Here is a 20,027-nt window from a genome sequence, read left to right as displayed (position 1 = left end):
CATATTTACACACTTGACCCTTTCAAAGTTAAGGAGCTCATACTTTTTCTCTTGAAAGTACCTCTGACAGAAAACCAATTCGCCTTGCATGAGAGCTGATAATAACAGCATAAAAGACCAAACCCCACCCACATGAATTCTTTTCTACTCATTTCAGGCATAAAGCTGGTCTACAAGATGAGAGATGAAATGCAAATTACTTCAGCAAAAAAGAGTTAAAACTGATGACTGAAGAGAGGTCAGGTACTTTAGCTTGCTGCTTCTCCTTCCTGACACCATTTGATTGTATTAATTATTCAAGCACAAACGCTTCCATCCGATTCCTTAATACCTATGCATGCCAAATGGTATGATGATCTTAATTTAGTATCTCCTTGTGTCAGGCAGTTACAAAAGACCTAGCATTAACATTTTGTTGATAAATGGAAAGGAATCTTGCACTGCAAGTCTAATGAGAGGTTCATAAAAAATTTCTGAGGTATATTTTAAATGAGTAGTTTTTAAAAATCAGATATGCATCTGCACCACTTAAGTCTGCAAACTAATTTGGAAATCTTAGTAAAGGAACATTCTGCTCTTCACAATTCAGCCAAAAAATGCAAATTAAAGGCATGGAAGAGGTCAGTTCTCAGCTGCCTGAGACTGATTTTTACTGAGACCGAATCAGTTTCAGGGTTATGTAAATATAGGTACATCTCATATTTCTTGATGGTATCATTATAAACCACAAGAGCAAAATAAGAGTGGCTTGTGAAACACTGGATGCATTAAGATGCATTGCTAGTACTGCTAAGCATTTGGATTTGCTTCAAATCTTCTGGATAAATTACTTCTCTTTGGTGGAGTGCAGAGAGGGTTATTCTAAATTCTCTCAAGGCTTCTCTCTGTTCCACAGCCAGCCTTGGGATAGAGAGATTTTCATACAAGAAATAATGAGTACTAATGAACCTCAGAGCTATAAATTCATTGCAGCATTTTGGAAATGCCAAAATTAATTCCAAGTTAAGACTCATATGATTCATCATGTTATAAAACTGTTTCTTGACCTTTTTTTCATAACTTAATTCACAGGTTCTTTTCTGTTACTTATCATTCAGCGATTTTCAAAAAACATCCCTATCACTTGTGTAATTTTAGAATTAAATTCACAAAACTGAAGCTGCTTCTTCCCAGTCAACTCAGTCACAGTTCTTCTACAGCTTTTTTACGCCTACATGCTAAAAAGAGGAGGACTTAAGGAGGAAAATAAAGAGGAAAACCAAAATATAGCTGAGTGAATGTAGCAGACATTTTTGAAGATTGCTGTGCTGTCAGCCTGCTGTTATTTTCAAATGGAATGGTCCTCATAATGCTGTTTTTTATGTATTTGTTCAGAAAAAAAACCAAAAAGAGACGCTGACTCATCTGGTTGTGCTAGTGGAGTATGACTTATGGATGTGAGCAGTTCATCTAGTGTCTGTATCCTGCTTCTTCAACACTGCATTGCTGACTTTTAGGAGGAAGAGGCTGAAGAAACTGGGCTTGCTGAGGCTAGGGCAGAGGTGGCAAGGGAGGATAAGTTAGCAGCTATCTGAGAGGTAGTTACAAGGATAACAAAGCCAAAATCTTATTGGCAGTGCTGAAGCACACAAAAAGGACAAATCACGTTTTGAGAGGTTCAAGTTGGACATCAGGAAAAAATAAAAACCATGAGGAGGGTGGCACTGCACTGGAGGGGATGCCCAGAGATGTGGTGAAATTTCCATCTGTGGAGGTTTTAGAGTCTTTGCTAGAGAAAGCCATGGCTGACATGGTCCTGTGTTGGAGCTGGACCTGCGTCAGGTGGGAGACTGGACCAAATGACCTCCCGAGGGTCCAATCAACCAACTCACCTACACCTCTGTAATCTCCTGAGCTCCTGGCATGAAGACCATGCTAGGAATGAACCGCAGTGCATGAGCTTTAAATGCAGCCAGTCAGCTCTGACTAGCAGTGTTTGGGGCCCTACAGCCAAAGAGAAGCCAGGGCACAGCTGGGAGATGTGACCTCAGGCAGTGGGCACAGCAAGTCTAACACCCACAATTCCATTAACTGTGGGCTAGTTACCTGACTTGGACCCTGGGCTACAGATCCTATGTCCCATCTTTCCCAAACAGTAAATAGTCAGGTCCATGTTGCAAAGGGCTGAAAATGTCAATGGCCCATGAAAGTAGCTCTAAAATCTTATTTCCTTCCCAAAAAAAAATGGAGACGCAGTGCAATTGTGTCTTCACAGCACTTAAACGAATCATCTGTGCTCTTTGGCTTAACCAAGAGCCCTTCTCACCGTGGCACACTGGGTGGACGGGACTGATCACACCATCTCCCTTGGCCCATGGGTTTTATCACCTAACATTTGGCAATATTCCCAATCTCTGCTGGTAAACATGAAAACAGAGTTTGGAGAAAAAAGGGAGAAGGTGAGAAGAACATGGAAGTGTCACTCCCTAAGACTTCTGTCTTGGAAAAACAGCCAAGTTGAATAAATAATAATTTAACAATGCATTCATATGAAAAAGTTGAAGGGATTTGGGGGTCTTCTGTTTGAAAAATTTCTACCTGTTTCAATACAAACCATTCAGTCATTTTTGCAACGGAAAATGACACCCCTGGCCACCCAAAGACTCAGACCCCACAATTTGTGTCATAAGGTTCAGAGCAAGTGAAAGGGTTTGGAGTGGGAATGGAACTGCGTCTTCAACTTATATTATGTTTTTGTCAACATAGAAAAAAAGTGATCACAACTGAAAAATAGAGAATGAAACCTCTAATAAAGACTCCTCCCTATACTCCCTCTGGATGCTTTAGGTCTGATACTTATTAGCTTTTCACACCTCCATTTCTGTTAGAATAATGCATATAAATGAATTAGACATGACCCGCTAAAATGTTGCTATGTCAGCACTAAAAAAGCATTGCTTTAGAAAATCTAGGAAATTGTAGGTCTCACGGGAACATGTCCACTGCACAAGTCCACAGCTCTTCATTGAAAATGACAATTTTTTAACCACTTTCAGAGATGGAGGCTTTCTGCTCCCATTGACCACCCTTGGCAAAAAAGCAACTGCTATCAGGGAGATAAAGGCAAAATAACATCAAAGTTACACGTTCACCTAATTTCAAGATCTGCCTAGAGCCTGCTCAAAATCACTCTGTTACTCTATTAAAAATAAAACAAGTGGTATTAAGTACATTTAATATAAAAAGTAAACTGAAAACACGATTAAATTATGTTTTATATATTACTGGAACCACTTGGTCTCTTGGGAATTTGTTTTAATAGATGTTATTTCAAAATCAGTTCTAAAGAATGGTACATAGCACTTTTAAAAATGCAAACAGAATGCAAAAAGCCTTAATCCACTGACATCAACACCACTTGTCCATGACTGATGAATGAGGAAATGAACAAAACTCTGTGGCTGGCCACCAGTGGCAATATCACTCACAAGAAGCTATAATAAACTGATTCCATTTTTCCCACCGTCTTTTAAATAAGCACAAATGTAATACTGTTGCGAGATAAGAAAGTCTGTTGGCTTTCTACCTCATGTAGCTATCTAGGCAGTAAACACTGACTGCAGTTGTATTATCATTGATTGATTAATATTACCTTAGAAGCAAAGTCTTGATGCAATTGCTAAGCTTCAAGCAAGAACCCCAGTGTAAACAACCAAAGCCCTTTAGACATTGCGACTGGTATGAACAATCCTGGATTTAATTTTCCAAGGCTATGAAACATTAGTATCAAATACAACGCACAAGATACTTTAATCTTCTATATTCACAAAAGAGTGAGACTTGAGAAGACTAAGCCATGCTTATCATATGCAGATGTATTTATCACAATGTACTATAATACAGAGTTTGTTTTTGTGGATGTAGGTGAAGTGCCAAGTTCACTGATTTCTGTTGCTAATTTCAACAGGGCCAGGCTTTTACAGCTGCTGGGAATGTTTCAGTCTTCAGTACTGGCTGAAGGGCTCCCCTGGGAGCTAAGAAGAGTTTCACTATGGAATTAACCAGAGCACAGTTCTTTAAAAAATTTCTTTTTGACGGGGTTTCATAAGGTTTCAAAAGCATCCAGAAGATGAGGTAGTAGCTCAGCCTCAGATCTCTAATTTCAGACAGGATACATGTTTTGAAGCAAGCTAGGCTGTACAGCAGTACGCATTTCCCCACATCACTATGTTAACACTGCTTCCTAACAAAAAAGGAAACCTTAAATAGGATTGTCTGAGCTTTGTAATACTAATGAAAAGGATTTTTTTTCACTTAATATTGCAAAAGGTTTGTCTGAATGCTACTACCCTTTAAAGTCATAGTTATTCATAATTGTAATTAAATTAAGTTACATATAACATTTCCACTATATCCATAGTCATACACACACACATTGTTCTTGAAAGATCTATTTTCCTTTTCAAGTGACCTGACCTATAACTGACAACTGCAACAAAACACAAGAAGAAAACTTATTTTTCTGGCTGTCAATATTTAGAAAATTCTACATGGCTCATGTTTTTAACAAGGCTACTGAGAAAATGACTGTAACCTGAGGGGCAATGTTAGGAGAATTTTTATGAGCAGTTATTTGGTGTTTATAGTACTCTGGGTATTGCCATTTATTTGCTTTTCACATCCATTTATTCTGCTTTAGCTGCCAGAGACACTGAGACAGATGCTTCAGAAATACCTAACAGCTTTTAACACTGAAGACTGGCAGTTGCTTTCACAAGGTCCACACTTCAACATCCAAATTCTACTGTCATCAGAAGTTGCTAACCCCTTGAATCAGGGTCAAATTTTGACATCAAAATTGCCATATAAACAAGGAGGTCTATCTTAAAACACGGCATACAAAATTGAGCAACAGGAATTCCTGCTAAAGTGGGCACAGGCTAGTTCACTGGTTTTGTTTATCGGAACATGACCCTGCTCCTAACTTCAAGTGCCCATTTGATAGTTGACCTTTGGTTGCCTTTAGTTCTGGCTTTGAGGAAGATACTCAGTTTACAGACCAGAGTTAGACCCCTATTTTGATTTCGCCTCCCTTTCGGGCCCTGTTACCCCATGGTTCAGTGTCGCAGTAGGATGGACAGCATCATCTCACTGCCACTTTCACAGCGAGGCACTGCACTCTCCTAGGAAGTCAGAAATGCAGAGTCCACAGCTTCAGATGAGGCAAGAACGAAGTGTGTGGTCTCCCATTTCCTGGGCAAACGTTCAGAGTAACAGGCTACTTCATAAAAATAGCCATGGCCCGTGTTCCTGAATAAAAACACAATTGCTGAACTTGATGTTAAGCTCAGTGATGCAACTGTGATGTTGGCATGTGTAAGGAACATGACGTGAATATGTGTCAGCAGGGAATTTATAGACCTTCTTGCCTTATCTCTGAATTACCAGAGTAGCTAGTAGCTGAGCACCTTGCACTTTGGATTGGGGCATTTTAGACTTCCACAACACATCTGAAGACACCTCCACGGTTAAGCAGCTGGTGGATTGCTTTCTTTAATGTTTGCCTAACTCCTGTTTTACACACTAGAGTAGATGTTCCAGTCTCACCAGAAATTATTTATTTCAGTTATCCTAGGAAGACGAAAGCATTGTAAGGAATTGAATTCAGATCTCCTGAAACGTAATCCGATTCCTTATCTTCTGGATAAGGTTTCTCTGTACTGGCTAATATATCTGGCATCATGCCCAGGGATGAAAAGCCCACGTTCTCACTCTTACAGTCAACAAAGGAAGAAGATAAAAAGGGTGGTGGCTTAACAGGAGTCCTCAGGACTAGGACCACATTTCAAAAAATTAGGAATGATTTAGAGAGATTCCTAGGCATCCTAACATAGGTTAAAAGGAGAAAGAAACAGCATCGTCACATGCACTCAGGCAGCACAAGGTGCACTGCAACTGAAATACACATTATAAGGATTAAATCCAAACATTCTTCTAAATTATAATGATACTTACTTGAGAGGAGAGATAGAAGGATATTGCACTCAACTTTGCAAACTGACCTGTAGATAACAAAGGATAGAAAACAAGAAGATGACAAATTAAGCCAGTGAGCAGCCAGGCAGTGTATTATTCTGAAGGAAGCCATGCACAAGCCTAGAAATAAAGGGAGCAGCTATGGACCCAGAAAGTAAACTCAGTGAAAAGTGTCTTACACAACACATCCAGCAAAAGACTGTAACAAAAACACCACTGGTAGCAGATGTGGGAGGATAAGCACTGTTAGCATTTATACTTGTGCACTAAATGTGTTTTTTTCTGGTACTTGTTATTTACAACATGCTTCAAAAAAAGAGAGAAAGAAGCCTCCTTTGAGGTTCCCTGTCCCATACTTTCTTGTGTATCTTGGGTTTTCTGCTCATACTTTAATACTAATTTAGAGTTTAGCTTGAAAATCTTACTTGGAGGCAAGGTGACACGAAATAACAAGAGTGGGTTTTGACCAACCATCTTCCATGCTACACTACATCTACATGTTTTTCTAAAGGTGCTGCTTTTACACAAAGTGAGACATTTAAGAACATAAAAATGGTTACCATATCGTTACTGAGGTTACCATTCTGTAATGTTAGTAGGAGTTCCTCCTCACAGATTTTCTCAGTTGACAATTGCATTACGATAGCTACAGCCACCAGCTTTTTTTGGCTATCCAGATGAATGCAGTGTACATGTGAGTACAAATAGTAAAATAGCCTGTAATAAATTCCAATGGTTTGATGCAAAATGAGAACAGCTGACCTGGCCACTGTTCAATAGTATACCCTAAACAGAAATTTCCCAATTTTGCTTTGTTTTTGCAAGTAGGAAGTTGTGTCTTTATGAGACTACTCAGTGATACTAGTAGAAAAAGGAATAGAATAGCAAAATACCACAAATTAACTGCAAAGCCCACAGAACGAGCCAAAGCCAAAGCACATGTCTCAGATCAATACATGACACTATCCAACCAACTCCTAATCCTCCTAGTGGTCCCCACTAACTTAATACCTTTTCTTGCTTCCTTTAAGCCCGTTCCCTAATTGAAAGGGCATCAGCCATACTGGGAAGGACTTCTCACGCGTTGCATGCTTTGGGTCTGTGGTTATCAACTAAAAATAGTTTCTACTTACAAGTCTCTACTGTCAAATCATTGCCTGATAGGAGCTGACAATCTCACAGACAGTGAAATACATCATGAAATTTCTTTTGGAAAAATGCTATTAAACAGAACTTGCCTTGAATGAGGACTTTCTGTTCCCTCAGTGAATACATTTTCAAAGAAAAAAGCCCTTCTCTTTTTCTGCTTTTTTTCCCTCAATTAAAAAAAAATCATGTAAAAAAATGGCGAACAAAGTTCACCTGGGTGTAGTCTTGGCTGACCTAAATTCAGAAGGATTTTTATTCTGACATCAATACAGAGATTTCCTTCCCTTCTTCTGGGAATGTTGTCGGAAGACAGTGGAAAAGCTCTATTTGACTGAAGCAAGAGTAGCACCCAGTTCTACTGAGTGACACGTATAACTTCTACTGCACAATGAATGCCCTTATTTTGCAGTGCACATGCACACTCAGCTTTGTGCATGTACAAAATCCTGTTGTAACTTGTGAAACTCATGTAAAACTGTTGCCATATATTGTACTTCCACACTGTAATCAAAGTACAGTCAAATTGGTCTATCGTCCTTTCTGGAGAAATGGCATTTTTATCAGCAATAACAACATTTATTATTTGATGCTTGACAGCTGTCACCATCCTGTTCAGAAGTTTAAAGGCTGCCATTTTTGCCATTTCCTATCCTGGATAAAAAATTGTGACAAAAATCCCCATGTCACCCTCTGTTGCCTTAGTAGACAGTCTATAACAATTCTGCTCCTGTTGTTATGTCTTTAAAGACCTTTGCAATGAAATGCAACATCAAGTTCAAAACTACCTGCAATTTTGATATGAGTCAATGAACTTTTACAAGACTAACTTATCCTAGCAGGTTTTCAGAAAAGCAGACCAAAAGAGCAGCCATTCTTCATTAGATCATGAGCCTGTCGGTCCCAGATTCTTCCCTCCAAAGTGACTGGCAGTGGACACTAGAGAAAAACTACCAGAAAAAAAGGCTACCACAAAAAAAGATGTTGTTATCTCCCAGCAGTCAGCAGTTCAAGGAATTCCTGACCAGAAGGTGCTTTTGAACCTCATTTCCATACACCTGATCTCTCAGTACCTGCTTAATCCTTTTTTTAGCTGATTTATACTTTTGGTCTCTGTTATATGCTGTAGGGTTGAGTTCCAAATTTTAATTGATCACCATGTGGGAAAACAGTTATTTTTGCTTGCTTCACCTCTGCTCCCAAATAACTGAACTGGGTGTGCCCTCCTACTGACATTAGAAGTAATGAATTTTGTATTAGGATGATCCAAGTCAGAATAACTTAAAAACTGGCCATAATCCATTACAGCACGTGGAAGTGGAGACCATTACACAGACAGGACATGATATCTACAGAATTCCATCTCCCCTTGGCAAATCTCCTTTATTCAGACTTTTAAACTAATGCCCTTTGAAAACTTTCTCAGGGGTGTTTAATGACAAATCCCCAGACTTCTCTGTACTAGGTGCTTGTTGAATACATGGTCCCCTGGGATACAATTCATTCCAGACCCTTTCCTCCCTTTCCAGATTATGACAGTGACAATGACACACAGACCCCACTTGAGTGGAGAAACCGTAAGGAATGTTTTTTACTACTGAAGAAAAAAACCCCAACAAAATATAGCAAGCGCTAAGCTTAACATCACCAACCAGCCTCTATGATATGGAGCTCTGAGGTCTAAGTGACTTGGCAGGCACTGGCAGAGAACAAGTTCAGAGGCAACTCTGGCCCACCTGATGCCCAGGTAAGCTTAAGGACTACTGTTGTGTGCCTCAGGCAGTGTGGTCTTCCCTGGATATGCACAGGGGCTAGAGGCATGTGTGTCTATGGAAGAGAACAACAGTAGTTTTTGGAATGTGGCTACTCTAGTAACTGAGAAGAGATCATGCTCCAGGGCCCAGGACAGGTTAATAAGGGCACTGGGCAGCTGTGGCACATTATGGTTTCTCACTTATGGTCATGTATGGGCAGCTCCTGTCTGTCTCCCACCTGGTATGCCTCATCCTGCAGCTTCTGCTTCAGGTACTCCTCCATCTTCAGTTCATTCTCCAGCTGGCGGACAGAGTCATTCTCATAATTTTCATCATCTGCTCTGACATAGGGGTCTCCATCTTCTGTAACCCTGAAGACAATTATTAATAAATAGCCTCCTGAGATGAATGACATTCAGAGTCAATAAAACTTCCCTTTATTGTAAGCTACAAGGACAGCAGGATACTTCTAGTCCAACCACACGTTCCATCAGTTAGTATTTTTCTGGCAGTGGAAAACACTTCTGCTATTTCCCCTCTCCAGTGGCCTGGTACTGATGAAGTAGACCAAAGGGCATATTCTGCTGAAGGCATTTTGGGGGTCCGGTCCAACCCTACAGACACGAGTGACAGAGTGACAGAAGCCTTCAATAACTTCTTTGAGAGTGATACAAAGGGTAAGAGGTTGAACTAAAAATAACTGGAAAGATGCCTATAGTCTTTGAAAGGAAGATTCACGTTCTAAAAATAAATGGGTTTGCTGATTAACTGAATTGGTCAATAAGAAGCACTCTGTCTTTTCCAGTTAAAAACTTATCTTTTTCCAGTGGGCTCCTACAGGTGCCTCAGTCTGGATGAGCAGGGAATAGGACTGCAGAGCCTATTAGGAGTGCAGCTGTCGCACAGCCTCCATGCTGCCCAAGCGTACCAGACTGGATGTGAGACAGCTCACTCCTGAGCGTGTCCTAAGTTCTGGCTTTTATTGTTTACAGAGCTTACTACTACCTAACCATGAAGCTGTCCTCACTTGGATTTAGGCATTTTTTGGCAATCAAACAGTTGAGAGGGAGAGAAAATATTAAATGCTGCATATTGTTTTCAACAGAAAAAGAATGAGATTAAGAGCAGGTACCCACATGTCACTGCGGATGGAGCCAGTGGCAGCGGCGCTGTGGAGGTACCCTGGCTTCCGGGCATGGATCTGCGCGAGGAAAGCCTTCTCAGACGTTGGGGATGGAACAAGGTCATCAAAATGAGTCCGTCCAAATTCAGAATCCACATTGCTTTCTGTCTCGCTGCCCACCTCTGTGAAGCAAAAGGTGACACATGTTTCCATATAACTTTCACAAGAGTCAGTATACTTGCCTATTTCTCTAAGCCTTTCTCTGCCTTTCCAACTTAGAATGCCACCTCCTCATGGCACATAACATATATCTGCAGAGCTAATAGTCTTCTTCTTATGGTGGGAAAGAATAGTGAAGCTTTTGGTTATCTTGGTTATTTTCATGAGAGTACTACAGACTGGATATTACAACAGGTCCTCTAAGTTCTATACTGAACGAAATTTCTAAAGAGCAAAATCCTGCTTCACATGGAATCACAAACAAACTTCTCAAAGTTTTCACTGTATCCAGCTGCACCTGTACGTCCATGGCTGTCAGAACTGCTGTATTCCTGAAGCTGTTATTTAGGGATTTTTTTCCTAAAAGCATAAAAAGCTTTAAAGATACATTACACTGCTTTTTTGTTGGTTTATACTTTCCTACCTCACATTTTATCAATGTGGTGACTATCCACCCTCATTAGCCTCACTCACCAGAATTTAGTTCTTTTACCAAAGAAGACATGGTGTTGGTGATTGAATCTGCTGCCACCAGCAAATCATTTCTTAAGTTTCGTCTTGCACCTGAAGCAAGAGACAGACAAAACACAGTGTTAATATTCTTCACAAGGCATATGTTTTCCTGTTGAAAGCAGTTTTAACCCTGCTGAAAGTTGCCATTGTGACAATTCAGGGTATCAAAAGTCCTTACGAGGGACACGTGCAGAATAGTTCTCTGCAGAATGGCCTCATTTACTTATGCTGCATGAAAGAGCAGAAGCCTACCCTCATGCTTCATTGAATCACAATGCCAGATATGTGGAGATTATTCATTGCCATCAAGCTTGCATTTGTGTGGTGACACCAGCAGACCAGGCCTGGAAGATTAAATCCAGCGTGAACTCATTTACAATGTCTATGGGGGAGGAGGGAAGAAATTAAGTGTTTTCTCTAAGTTCCCACAGCTCTGTTTAATGACACCATTATTGCCAGGTATTTGCCAGATAATTATGGCAAATGTTGAAGAAACATACTTGACCTCATCAAGACTGATACGGATTTTTCTTCTCCGTTCCCTCTCAGCCTCTCCAGTAGCTCAAGGAGTTTCTTGTATATTCCATAATTTACTCTCTCTCTCTCTCTTTTTTTTTTTTTTTTAATAAAGGAAGCAGTATTGCCTCTCTAAACAGCCCCAGGCTGCTTTTAAACTCTTTCTAATAATGGATCTAGAAGTGTTTCCCTGCTGAACCTGGCAATATTCCCTTAACCATCAATCATGAAGGATTCTTGTGAGCTGCATGAAATACTCCTTCCCTAGGAGCAGGCTGTGGGTAATACATGCTTAACTCCCCCAAATCCCAAACATAGCTCCTATTGTAGCTGAATAATCAATATATCCCACAGAATCTCTAATCTTCCAGACTGGATTATTTACACGTATTGGCAGGATTTGACTGCTGTAGATTCTTTAAAACTGGCTGAATGTAAAACAATACACTTTAAAAAATTCCCAGAATTCTAATGTTGTTCTTTTTCTAATATATCCATTAGCAAATGGTTACTAGAATGTAAATTAGTTAATTTCTCTCTTACACACACAGACACAGTCAGACAGCCATTCCCTTTCTGAAGTCTTCTCAAGTTTGTATCTCTGAACTACTGCAAACACAATGAAAGAGAAAAAAACAAACAAGAGAAACCATGCTTTCAGGATGGCTTGTCTGTGTTATGTATATATAAGCAGATCTCCGTGCAGCACAGAATGGAGCTGTAAAATCTGAGCCCACCCCCCCACTCACAAAGTCATATGTCAAGATGTGACAGAATGGCTGGCTTCAAGTTCTTTGGGTTTGACCTTCCCATCTAGAGAATATGGTAAATAATGACATAAAGCTAGATATTTATCAAATGCAGCAGTTTCTAAATGTGACCGCTTACCTTTTTATACTGCTTTTTCTCTTGAACAGAACACATTTATATACTTAAAAAGCATTTGCCTGAGGCAGCCTTAGTATTATTCATGGATATTTTATTGTGGCCACTACATTATTTCTCTTACTTTTAACTCTGGAAGAAACTGCCCTACAACAGCATAGGGGTTAGTGGTCCATATTTTTGCCTGTCTTGATTTTTTCACAGCAGAAAGAAAAAAAAAACCTCTCGCCTGTTTCTTTTGCCACAGAAAATGAGATATCCAGCAATCTGTTATGTTGGGATTAGGAATTATGCCTTAGTAAAACATGTTCAATACATGAATTGACTAGCACTTTCTAGTAGAAAGTTCTTGATTGCATTATATATTCAGCCTTGTCATAAGATACACCCAGACACAATTGCCATTAAAGTCAAGGGGAAAGGTACAGGAGAAGGCTGAACTGGGCTCCTGGGAACAAACATGCTTCCACTGTGGCAGAGGAACTCCAGAGCTCCACTTACATTTGATTTGTACTAGGGAAATAGGAAAAAAATGTATTCAAAGAAAATAATTCCAGTGAGAGCAGATTAGAAAAAGAAGAATATTTCTTCATTTAGATCACATAGACTATTTACTTTCTTTAGTATTCAACATAATAATTTAATATGTGGCCTTAGAAATTCAAAACAGTTTAAAATTTATTGTTACTTGACAAAAGAGTGGAAAGAGGAGTGAGAAACACAGTGAAGCCTACGTCAGCTTTCTGGAAATGAAAAGCAAGGGTTCACCTAGACTTCCAGACTCCTGTCTAGTCTAGCTGGACCAAAGCAGAAGGACAAGGGCCAATACTCACAAGTTGCATCAAGGGATGTTCCAATCAGATACAAGGACAAAAAATTTACACAATAAGCATGGCCAGACACTGGAACAGAGGCTGTGGAAATTGCATGCCAGGAGCCATCCAGAAGTCATCTGGTTAAGGTCCTGAATGGTCTGATCTCACTTTGAAGCCCTCTTTCTTGGAGCAGGAGGACATGGTGACTTACAAGAGCCCTTTCCACCCAAACTAATTCTATGATTGTATCATCTATTCCTAGCAAAGTCTTTATTTAAAACCACACACACTGACAATGCCTTGCTGAGGTCAATAGCAATTCTTCTTCTTCTGGTTAACAGAGCACCGATAACTGTTCTCACCATCTTGCATCAAAATTCCCTCTTATCACAAAATCCATTAATTGGCATCCTTGCCCAGTTTCTGCTTACCTGCTCGCTTTGACAGCAAAGTCTGATGGCTGACAAAGTTGATTTTCAATGGCAAAACACAGTTTTTGCACATTTTTTTTGTTTTGTTTCATTTCATGCAACTCAGAAGCTCAAATTCATTTAGTCATTAACCACAAGCAATAATGATTCTTCAAACAGTCTCCGAGTACCTCAGACAAGCTATTAATGAGACTTACTTTGTGCAAAGGCTTCCTGCACATCTCCTCCCACCCCAGTCAGAGAGTCCTGAGGTGCGTGGGTTGGGGTGGAGCAGGCAGAGGCAGACCTGATGGGCATTGGAATCGGTCGACTGATAGTGTGGCTGGGTGAGGAACGTGGGGAGCCTGCCCCTTGGGTCTGCAAAACAATCACAAGGGGTTAAACAGGTCTTTGCAAGACCCTTGCCTGCTGTCCTTCTCACCCATCCGTCAGCTTAAAGGCATCATGCTGTTTGTAGATCAGTTGGGCAATGTTAATTTTGCTAGAAGAAATATACTGAGGTCAGCTGTTAGCGGACAGCAACGCTTCCGTGTAGAAATAGTAACTGGGAAAATATGAGTCAAGATCTGACTTCCTTTAAGCATGGGAAAATGTCAGGCAGCTAAATTAAAAAAAAATCCAAGTGAATAAACACCAAAGTATAGACCTTCTCTCTGCCCTCTTCCCTCTCTCATTCCCCCGGTTTGCATGCATGTTTGATAAAACATAACCCATTCAGGCTGTGAGAAGGGGAAAGATGCTGGCACTGACATGGTTTTCAGCCCAGGCAAGGGACTGAAATGGCCCCTTTCATCAGAGTGCAGCCATGAGAGCTGATCACAGCCCTGCCCTACACCTCCCCACAGGAGAAGTTCATAGTACATGCAACCTCTCAGTCACATAAAGTCTCACACTTGCAATAAATAATATAGCTTTATGCTTTTTATTCGGAGCTAGAGAACTATTTTAAGCTGCTATTAAATCATATACTATTAAATTGTTCGCTCTACAGGATATACTCAGGCACTCCCAAAACACTGTGGGGATAGGGCAATATAAATTCCTGCTACGGCTTCAGCTGCTGGAAGTGAAAATGTTTTAACACCAGCCATATAAAATGTCATGCCGTTAGCACCTCACAGTTAGTATCACTTAGCTGAAATTCAAGCAGACTTTACAAAACAGTCATTTTTACAAATGCAGCTGGGTGAGTGATACCGAGAGACACAGTGCCCTTTTCCATCCACTGTTTCAAAACCCCTGGGAACGTGTATCCACATAAGAAAAAACAAATGCTGGAGCCCACACCAAACTGCACATGGCTTTTGACTGAAAACCTGTGTTTGGTAGATGCCAAGGATGGAGGGGGCTTGAGTGCTGTTAGAAGTGAACTGCAACACATCCCCCTGGTTGTTTACAGTGAAAAGTAACCTGAGGGCTGGTGTTTCCCTCACCCTGGCTTTATTTTGAGAATTCAGACGGATTTCTTAACTCTTCCCATGGCATTTATTTTGACTCCTGTAGTGGCTGCTACTGCAGCCCTGATACAATTTGGCAAATAAGTTCTGAAAAAGACAATAGCAGCCCATTGCAAGACAAGTGCAGCATTGCCCTTGAGATTTTTATAAATTTCTGCCCTGGACATAAATAATGTATCAGAATACTAAGCTATTTGTTCTTTTCTCCTATCACCCCTTTCTAAGAGACATTATCACCAGAGAGACATCAAGGGCAAATTACGTTTATGAGGAATAAGCCCATTACTGATGGGAGAATGGAGGATTTAATACTTATAATTTCTTTAATGATCGGTTTTAGAACATTTAAATGATGGATGAAAGGGAAGTTGAATATATAAAGGCCAGATGCTCTCCTGTTTCTGGAATCATCTGTACCCACTCCAGCAGAAATGCAGATCTCTAGTCTTCCAGAGGCAGGGCACAGAGTAACCTGGAGATGCTCCAAGGCCCTTGGAGGTTGCACCCCCTGCCCATCAGGCAGGGGATCTGGGATCTACAGCTATCTCCTTGCATGACTCTGTGAAAAAAATCTGTGAAAAAATTTCTGGTTCCCAGCTTCCTCTTTTGCTTGCCCTTTTTCTCAGCTCCCCTTTGCCTTTGATCTCTGTTCCGGGGAACACCAACAACAGTGGGAACTTTCAAAGATGAGAAAAAAATGGACAAAATTTGCTTCCTATAGTCAAGTCACATTCAAGGAATGAACTTCAGAATAGGCATTTTATTTACTAAAAGTAACAGATGCCTGCCAGTACTTCTTCTCTGGAATTTTCCCACAAGAGAAATGCAAAAGCTGTTACACACCAGTGCTTACCCTTGTGTCTGCTTTGCAGCTATGACTGAGATCTTGTGTTTACGATAAACAGTGCTCTCTTATCTGTAGCTTTCAGCATAGGAACAAACTGTTTGGGAAGCACAGGGACATGAACATTTGCAGTCCCCTGTCCAGTAAAAAACTCCTCTCTTTTTATACTGTTTGGGCAGTATCAGACAGAAATGATGAAGAGCAAGTTGAAATAGAAGGATATTAGGGAATGCCTGATATCAGAGAGGTGAACACTTTAATTATATTTTGCTCATCTAGACCCACATCAGCCCGAGTTTGTGGGAATGGAGTGCTATTAGGATTGGATTCCTGCTTAGTGGTTATCAGGAGAAATGTGGTTTTCACAGCTAACAGCCTGAAACCTGCTATGATAATCAGTAGTGACTTCTCGCTAATCTCAGCAGAGAAATCGAGCACCAAATTGCTCCCAAACCTCGGCAGCCCCACCAGCTAAGGACTAAGGCATGCTGAAAGGGGAGCTACCACAGCCACCACAGATATGTGGATGGCTTCAGTTTTTATGTGGTACTTGGTTGCAGGTATTAATGTTCTCGTGCCTTCTAGGAAAACTTCCATGTATTTTACTTAAGCCACCATCCCTAGCCAACCTGCTATGGATTTTAAGTTAACCCTTGCTAAACAGGGAAAGATTCCTCACTATCAACTGTCATGCATGCTTAGGATAAAATGCTTGGAACGAAAATTGGCTTTACAGAAGCTTTAGCCCATTGCTCCCTCTGCCGGAACTGAACTGGGATGACATATGGGGAAAGCCTGTCTCACAGCCTCATCCAACGACATGGATTTGAAGAACTCATTATCCTTTCTCAAGGAAGGGCAGGAGAGAAAGAGAAAGTTCATAAACATTAGATGAATTGCCAGGCTGCTCATTCCAACTGAATTCCTCCAGGAAGTAATTTAATCCTGTTTCTCTCAACAGATCATGAAATGGCATAGTGTAATGCGGATCATTTAATGGAAATTGTGAGAGTAATTCCTTAGCATCATCATCTGGTATTCAGCCAGGCTATTACTATTAGAAGAAAAAACCCTCATAACTCATATCTCAGCCTGAGAGATATCTCAACCTCATAACAGGCTCAAAATGTGCTTTCACTTATACTGTCCAGTGAACATTTTATATGATAGGGAAACTCTTGCCGTGTTGGAAACTTCTCTTTTGTGAATGGAAGAGCTTTTAATACTGCAGAATCAAAAAAGACAGCCCTTACATGGAGGTGATGTTTGGTCAGATTTATTTTTTTGTGTGTAACAGATTGATGCTCTACAAAAATTAGCCAAAATATTAGTTTTATGAAGGTGAGCATTACCTACAAACTCTGCATGCTCTACCACAGACAGACCACAACAGACTTGTGACTGTACTTCTGCTGATGAAAGCAAGAGGAAGCGTGTTTTGTTAAAAGGAAACATTTTTATCAGACTCATAAATCAGACTGCTGTTTGAAAAGTGCTTTTTTCTTAAGCCTAATATCTGTCCAAGATCCATTTCAATACTAAAAAGCTCCAAAACAATTAAATCTTCTAAAATTTACCATTAAAAATACAAATACTTGCCCCTTTTCATCTAGGTTGCAGAAGATATTTAGAAACTTCATTATTTTCCTGAAGACTCACAGGACTGTTAGCATCAGTGCCTACTTTAAAAGATGTGCACACAATGCCCTGACTTTTTCTGGATAAAGTGGGATTTCAAACTTATTGCCCTGGTCTAACTTAAACTCAGCTATGTTTTTCATAAAGTTCCAAAATTCTCATTACATTTTCAAAATGTTATCTATGGTAGAAGTGTTCTTCAATTCATATTCTAGGTTGGTTTCACTACATTTGGGTGGTGGTTTCCATATCTTGCATGTTCTTATTTAGAGGAGTGAGAAAACGATCAAGACTCCTTGTAGCCATGACTCACTTTCTAGAGGGCTGTGATGTTTAGTTGTGAAAATTGCTCCAAGATACTTGAAAATAATGTGTGAAAGAACTGCAAAATATTAATTTTGGTCAAAAGAACACGCACACATTTCAAGCAAAGGAAGTAAAATAAATCACAGGAACACAATCACATTTAGGAGTTAGTGAGGCCCTCAAAAATGAGGTAACTTACTACCTGTTTCAATTCTTCTTCCTAAAGAAAAAGAGGATCAGCACATACGATTAGCCAGGATATATGTGAAGAACAGAAAACAAAGCCAAATTTGGAGTACAGGGTTAAAGGTACAGTTGAGATAGGTGAAGGTACGTGACCAGGTTATGGTCCCACCTCTGCACACTCTGAAACACCAGAACAGTGTAAAGTGTGCAGAAAGCTACTACCATTTCCTACCCCAAACCCTCTTTGTCCAGGCAGTGCAATTTACAGCAGGCAGCCCTGACTGCTAGTTGTAGCACTGTAGCGTTTCATAGGTAGAGCGAAAAGTATCCTGTCTACTTCCAGCTCCCAAAAATCTGCTGGCTACTTGGTGGGCTCTGCTGCTCGGGTGCCAACAATACCTGTGGCTGCAGAAGCCTGTGCCTGAAGAGAAGCAAATGACATAAGGAGTCAAACTCATCCTTTGATGCAAATACATTGTTGCTAAATGGGTTTCAGTGAAATTCTGCTTTTATCAGAGCCATATTTGACCCAAGTTCCACTGAATTTCCATGCACTGATTTTATGTGGCATGGCCAACAACAAAACACTCTTATGCTATTCAGAGCACTTTTTTCCAATGTGAATTTCTGGCATCATCTGTCCTGAGGCACATCAGGTAAAATAGGGCTGGACTCTGCAAATAAAGACACATTTGCCATTTTACCCTAGTCTGTCTTAAAAATGCATATGCTTTTTGATATCTTCATTTTTAACTGAGATCCTTTGTCGAGGCATGTTTCATCCATTTAACAAGGGTTTGTTTCTGTATTTATGAAAATGACCAAGTGTTGTTGGGAAGCATCTCTAAGATCAGTGTTAGATGTGGTTGTCAAGTGGCACGTCTGACAGAACTACCAACTGAATAGGCAAAGTTAAAGGAACTAGCAAAAGCAGTTCTGTACTGTTAGCTGGAGTACGTGATAGTGTACAGTGCTGAGTTGTTTTTCTCAGAGTTATTAGTTAACTTGTTCAACGTGTCAGTTTGTTTCTTTTTTTTTTTTTTTTCTTTTGTATTTGATGTCCTCAGCAGAGAAAACTCTAAAAACACCTGAAACTGGAGCACAACATATTTTGTGTCTGGACATTGCTGAATGGCCAATCCAGAGACTGCCAGCCTGATATCCAGAGATGTGGCCAAATCCTTCTACAAAAGAACAAAACAGGATTGTATTGCATCATGCTGCAGTATTATTTAAGGGACTGTATTAATTCCTCAGTAATTCAGAGTCTGTCTCTGATGTTCCATCCACTTAGCAGTAGGTGACAATGATGATGCAGTGTTACTACAGGAACATCATCATCTGAGCATCATTTGAAATGCCTATATTGAAAGACCAAGGCAAAAAATAGAAAGGGAAGGAAAGCAAGCCATATTTTATGGGTGGAAATAGTCACGTTCTGCAGAATTCTGTGGTCATGTCTTCTCCCTTTCCTCTCTTGCTTCACTCTGCCTGTTCTCCTTGGTAATATCAGGTGAAGTTCCTTACCTTCAGCAGTTTCATGAGGCCTTCTAACTGAACCATAAGCTCCCTCCGGCTTTCCTGGAGAGCAGACATCCTCTGTTCCAGCTCATCCTTCCGCTGTCTGAGAAACAAGCAGATCCGATCAGAGCTTACCCCTCACAGCATCAGCAGCTTTTAACTGCATCGTTTTCCCAGCCTATGAGGTATATGCCTATAGACTGCAGGAAAGCAAACATGCTGTATTAGTTCAGCATAGTGCTTAGGAACGGGGCTACATGAAAGCTAGGGAGTTCCCTCATACTGAGAATATTCATGGGACTGAATATAGTGATTAGGGAAAAGACAGACACTGACATAGACCCTTTTCCACAGAACAAATGAGGTTCAAACAAATTTCTGTTATATTCCCTTGTAGGAATGCCTGACAATTTTTGTCTTTGGATGTCTCTAGTCAATAATCTCACTAGCTGTCAGGAGAAATTAAAGCCATGCCCTGAAGGACAGGAAATTACAGCAGGGGCATGGAACGGAGTGGGTTGTAAGAGAAGCTAAGAATTCAGAAATTCAGTCAGAAAACTACAGTGATCTGTTTTTCTTTTTTTTTTTTTTTTTTCTTTTTTTTTTTCTGAAAGCAAGAGTAAGACTATCGCACAGCTGAGATATAATTGCTTGAAAA

The 20,027-nt window shown here is 40.3% G+C and overlaps 1 protein-coding gene across 16 annotated transcripts in view; it reads right to left on the bottom strand.

Annotated features, from left to right (window-relative positions):
- Positions 1 to 20,027, bottom strand: part of DTNA (dystrobrevin alpha) — a 197,066-nt gene that overhangs the window by 4,290 nt on the left and 172,749 nt on the right. For 10 of the 16 annotated variants that reach the window (XM_074880451.1, XM_074880468.1, XM_074880518.1 and 7 more), the window contains 7 exons: positions 19,376 to 19,472; positions 17,862 to 17,882; positions 13,615 to 13,774; positions 10,732 to 10,821; positions 10,052 to 10,220; positions 9,154 to 9,286; positions 5,995 to 6,041 (listed from right to left, as the gene is read on the bottom strand). In XM_074880451.1, coding sequence (XP_074736552.1) covers positions 6,024 to 6,041; positions 9,154 to 9,286; positions 10,052 to 10,220; positions 10,732 to 10,821; positions 13,615 to 13,774; positions 17,862 to 17,882; positions 19,376 to 19,472 — 688 coding nt within the window. In that variant the 3' untranslated portion in view covers positions 5,995 to 6,023. The remainder of the gene's footprint in view (positions 1 to 5,994; positions 6,042 to 9,153; positions 9,287 to 10,051; positions 10,221 to 10,731; positions 10,822 to 13,614; positions 13,775 to 17,861; positions 17,883 to 19,375; positions 19,473 to 20,027) is intronic. The other 6 variants (XM_074880500.1, XM_074880510.1, XM_074880553.1 and 3 more) reach the window with 3 other exon arrangements.

The sequence above is a fragment of the Strix uralensis genome, chromosome 1, assembly GCF_047716275.1.
Source record: "Strix uralensis isolate ZFMK-TIS-50842 chromosome 1, bStrUra1, whole genome shotgun sequence".
Taxonomy (NCBI): Eukaryota; Metazoa; Chordata; class Aves; order Strigiformes; family Strigidae; genus Strix; species Strix uralensis.
The sequence above is the reverse complement of the archived record's forward strand: the minus strand, read 5'-3'. Positions and strand labels throughout refer to the sequence as shown.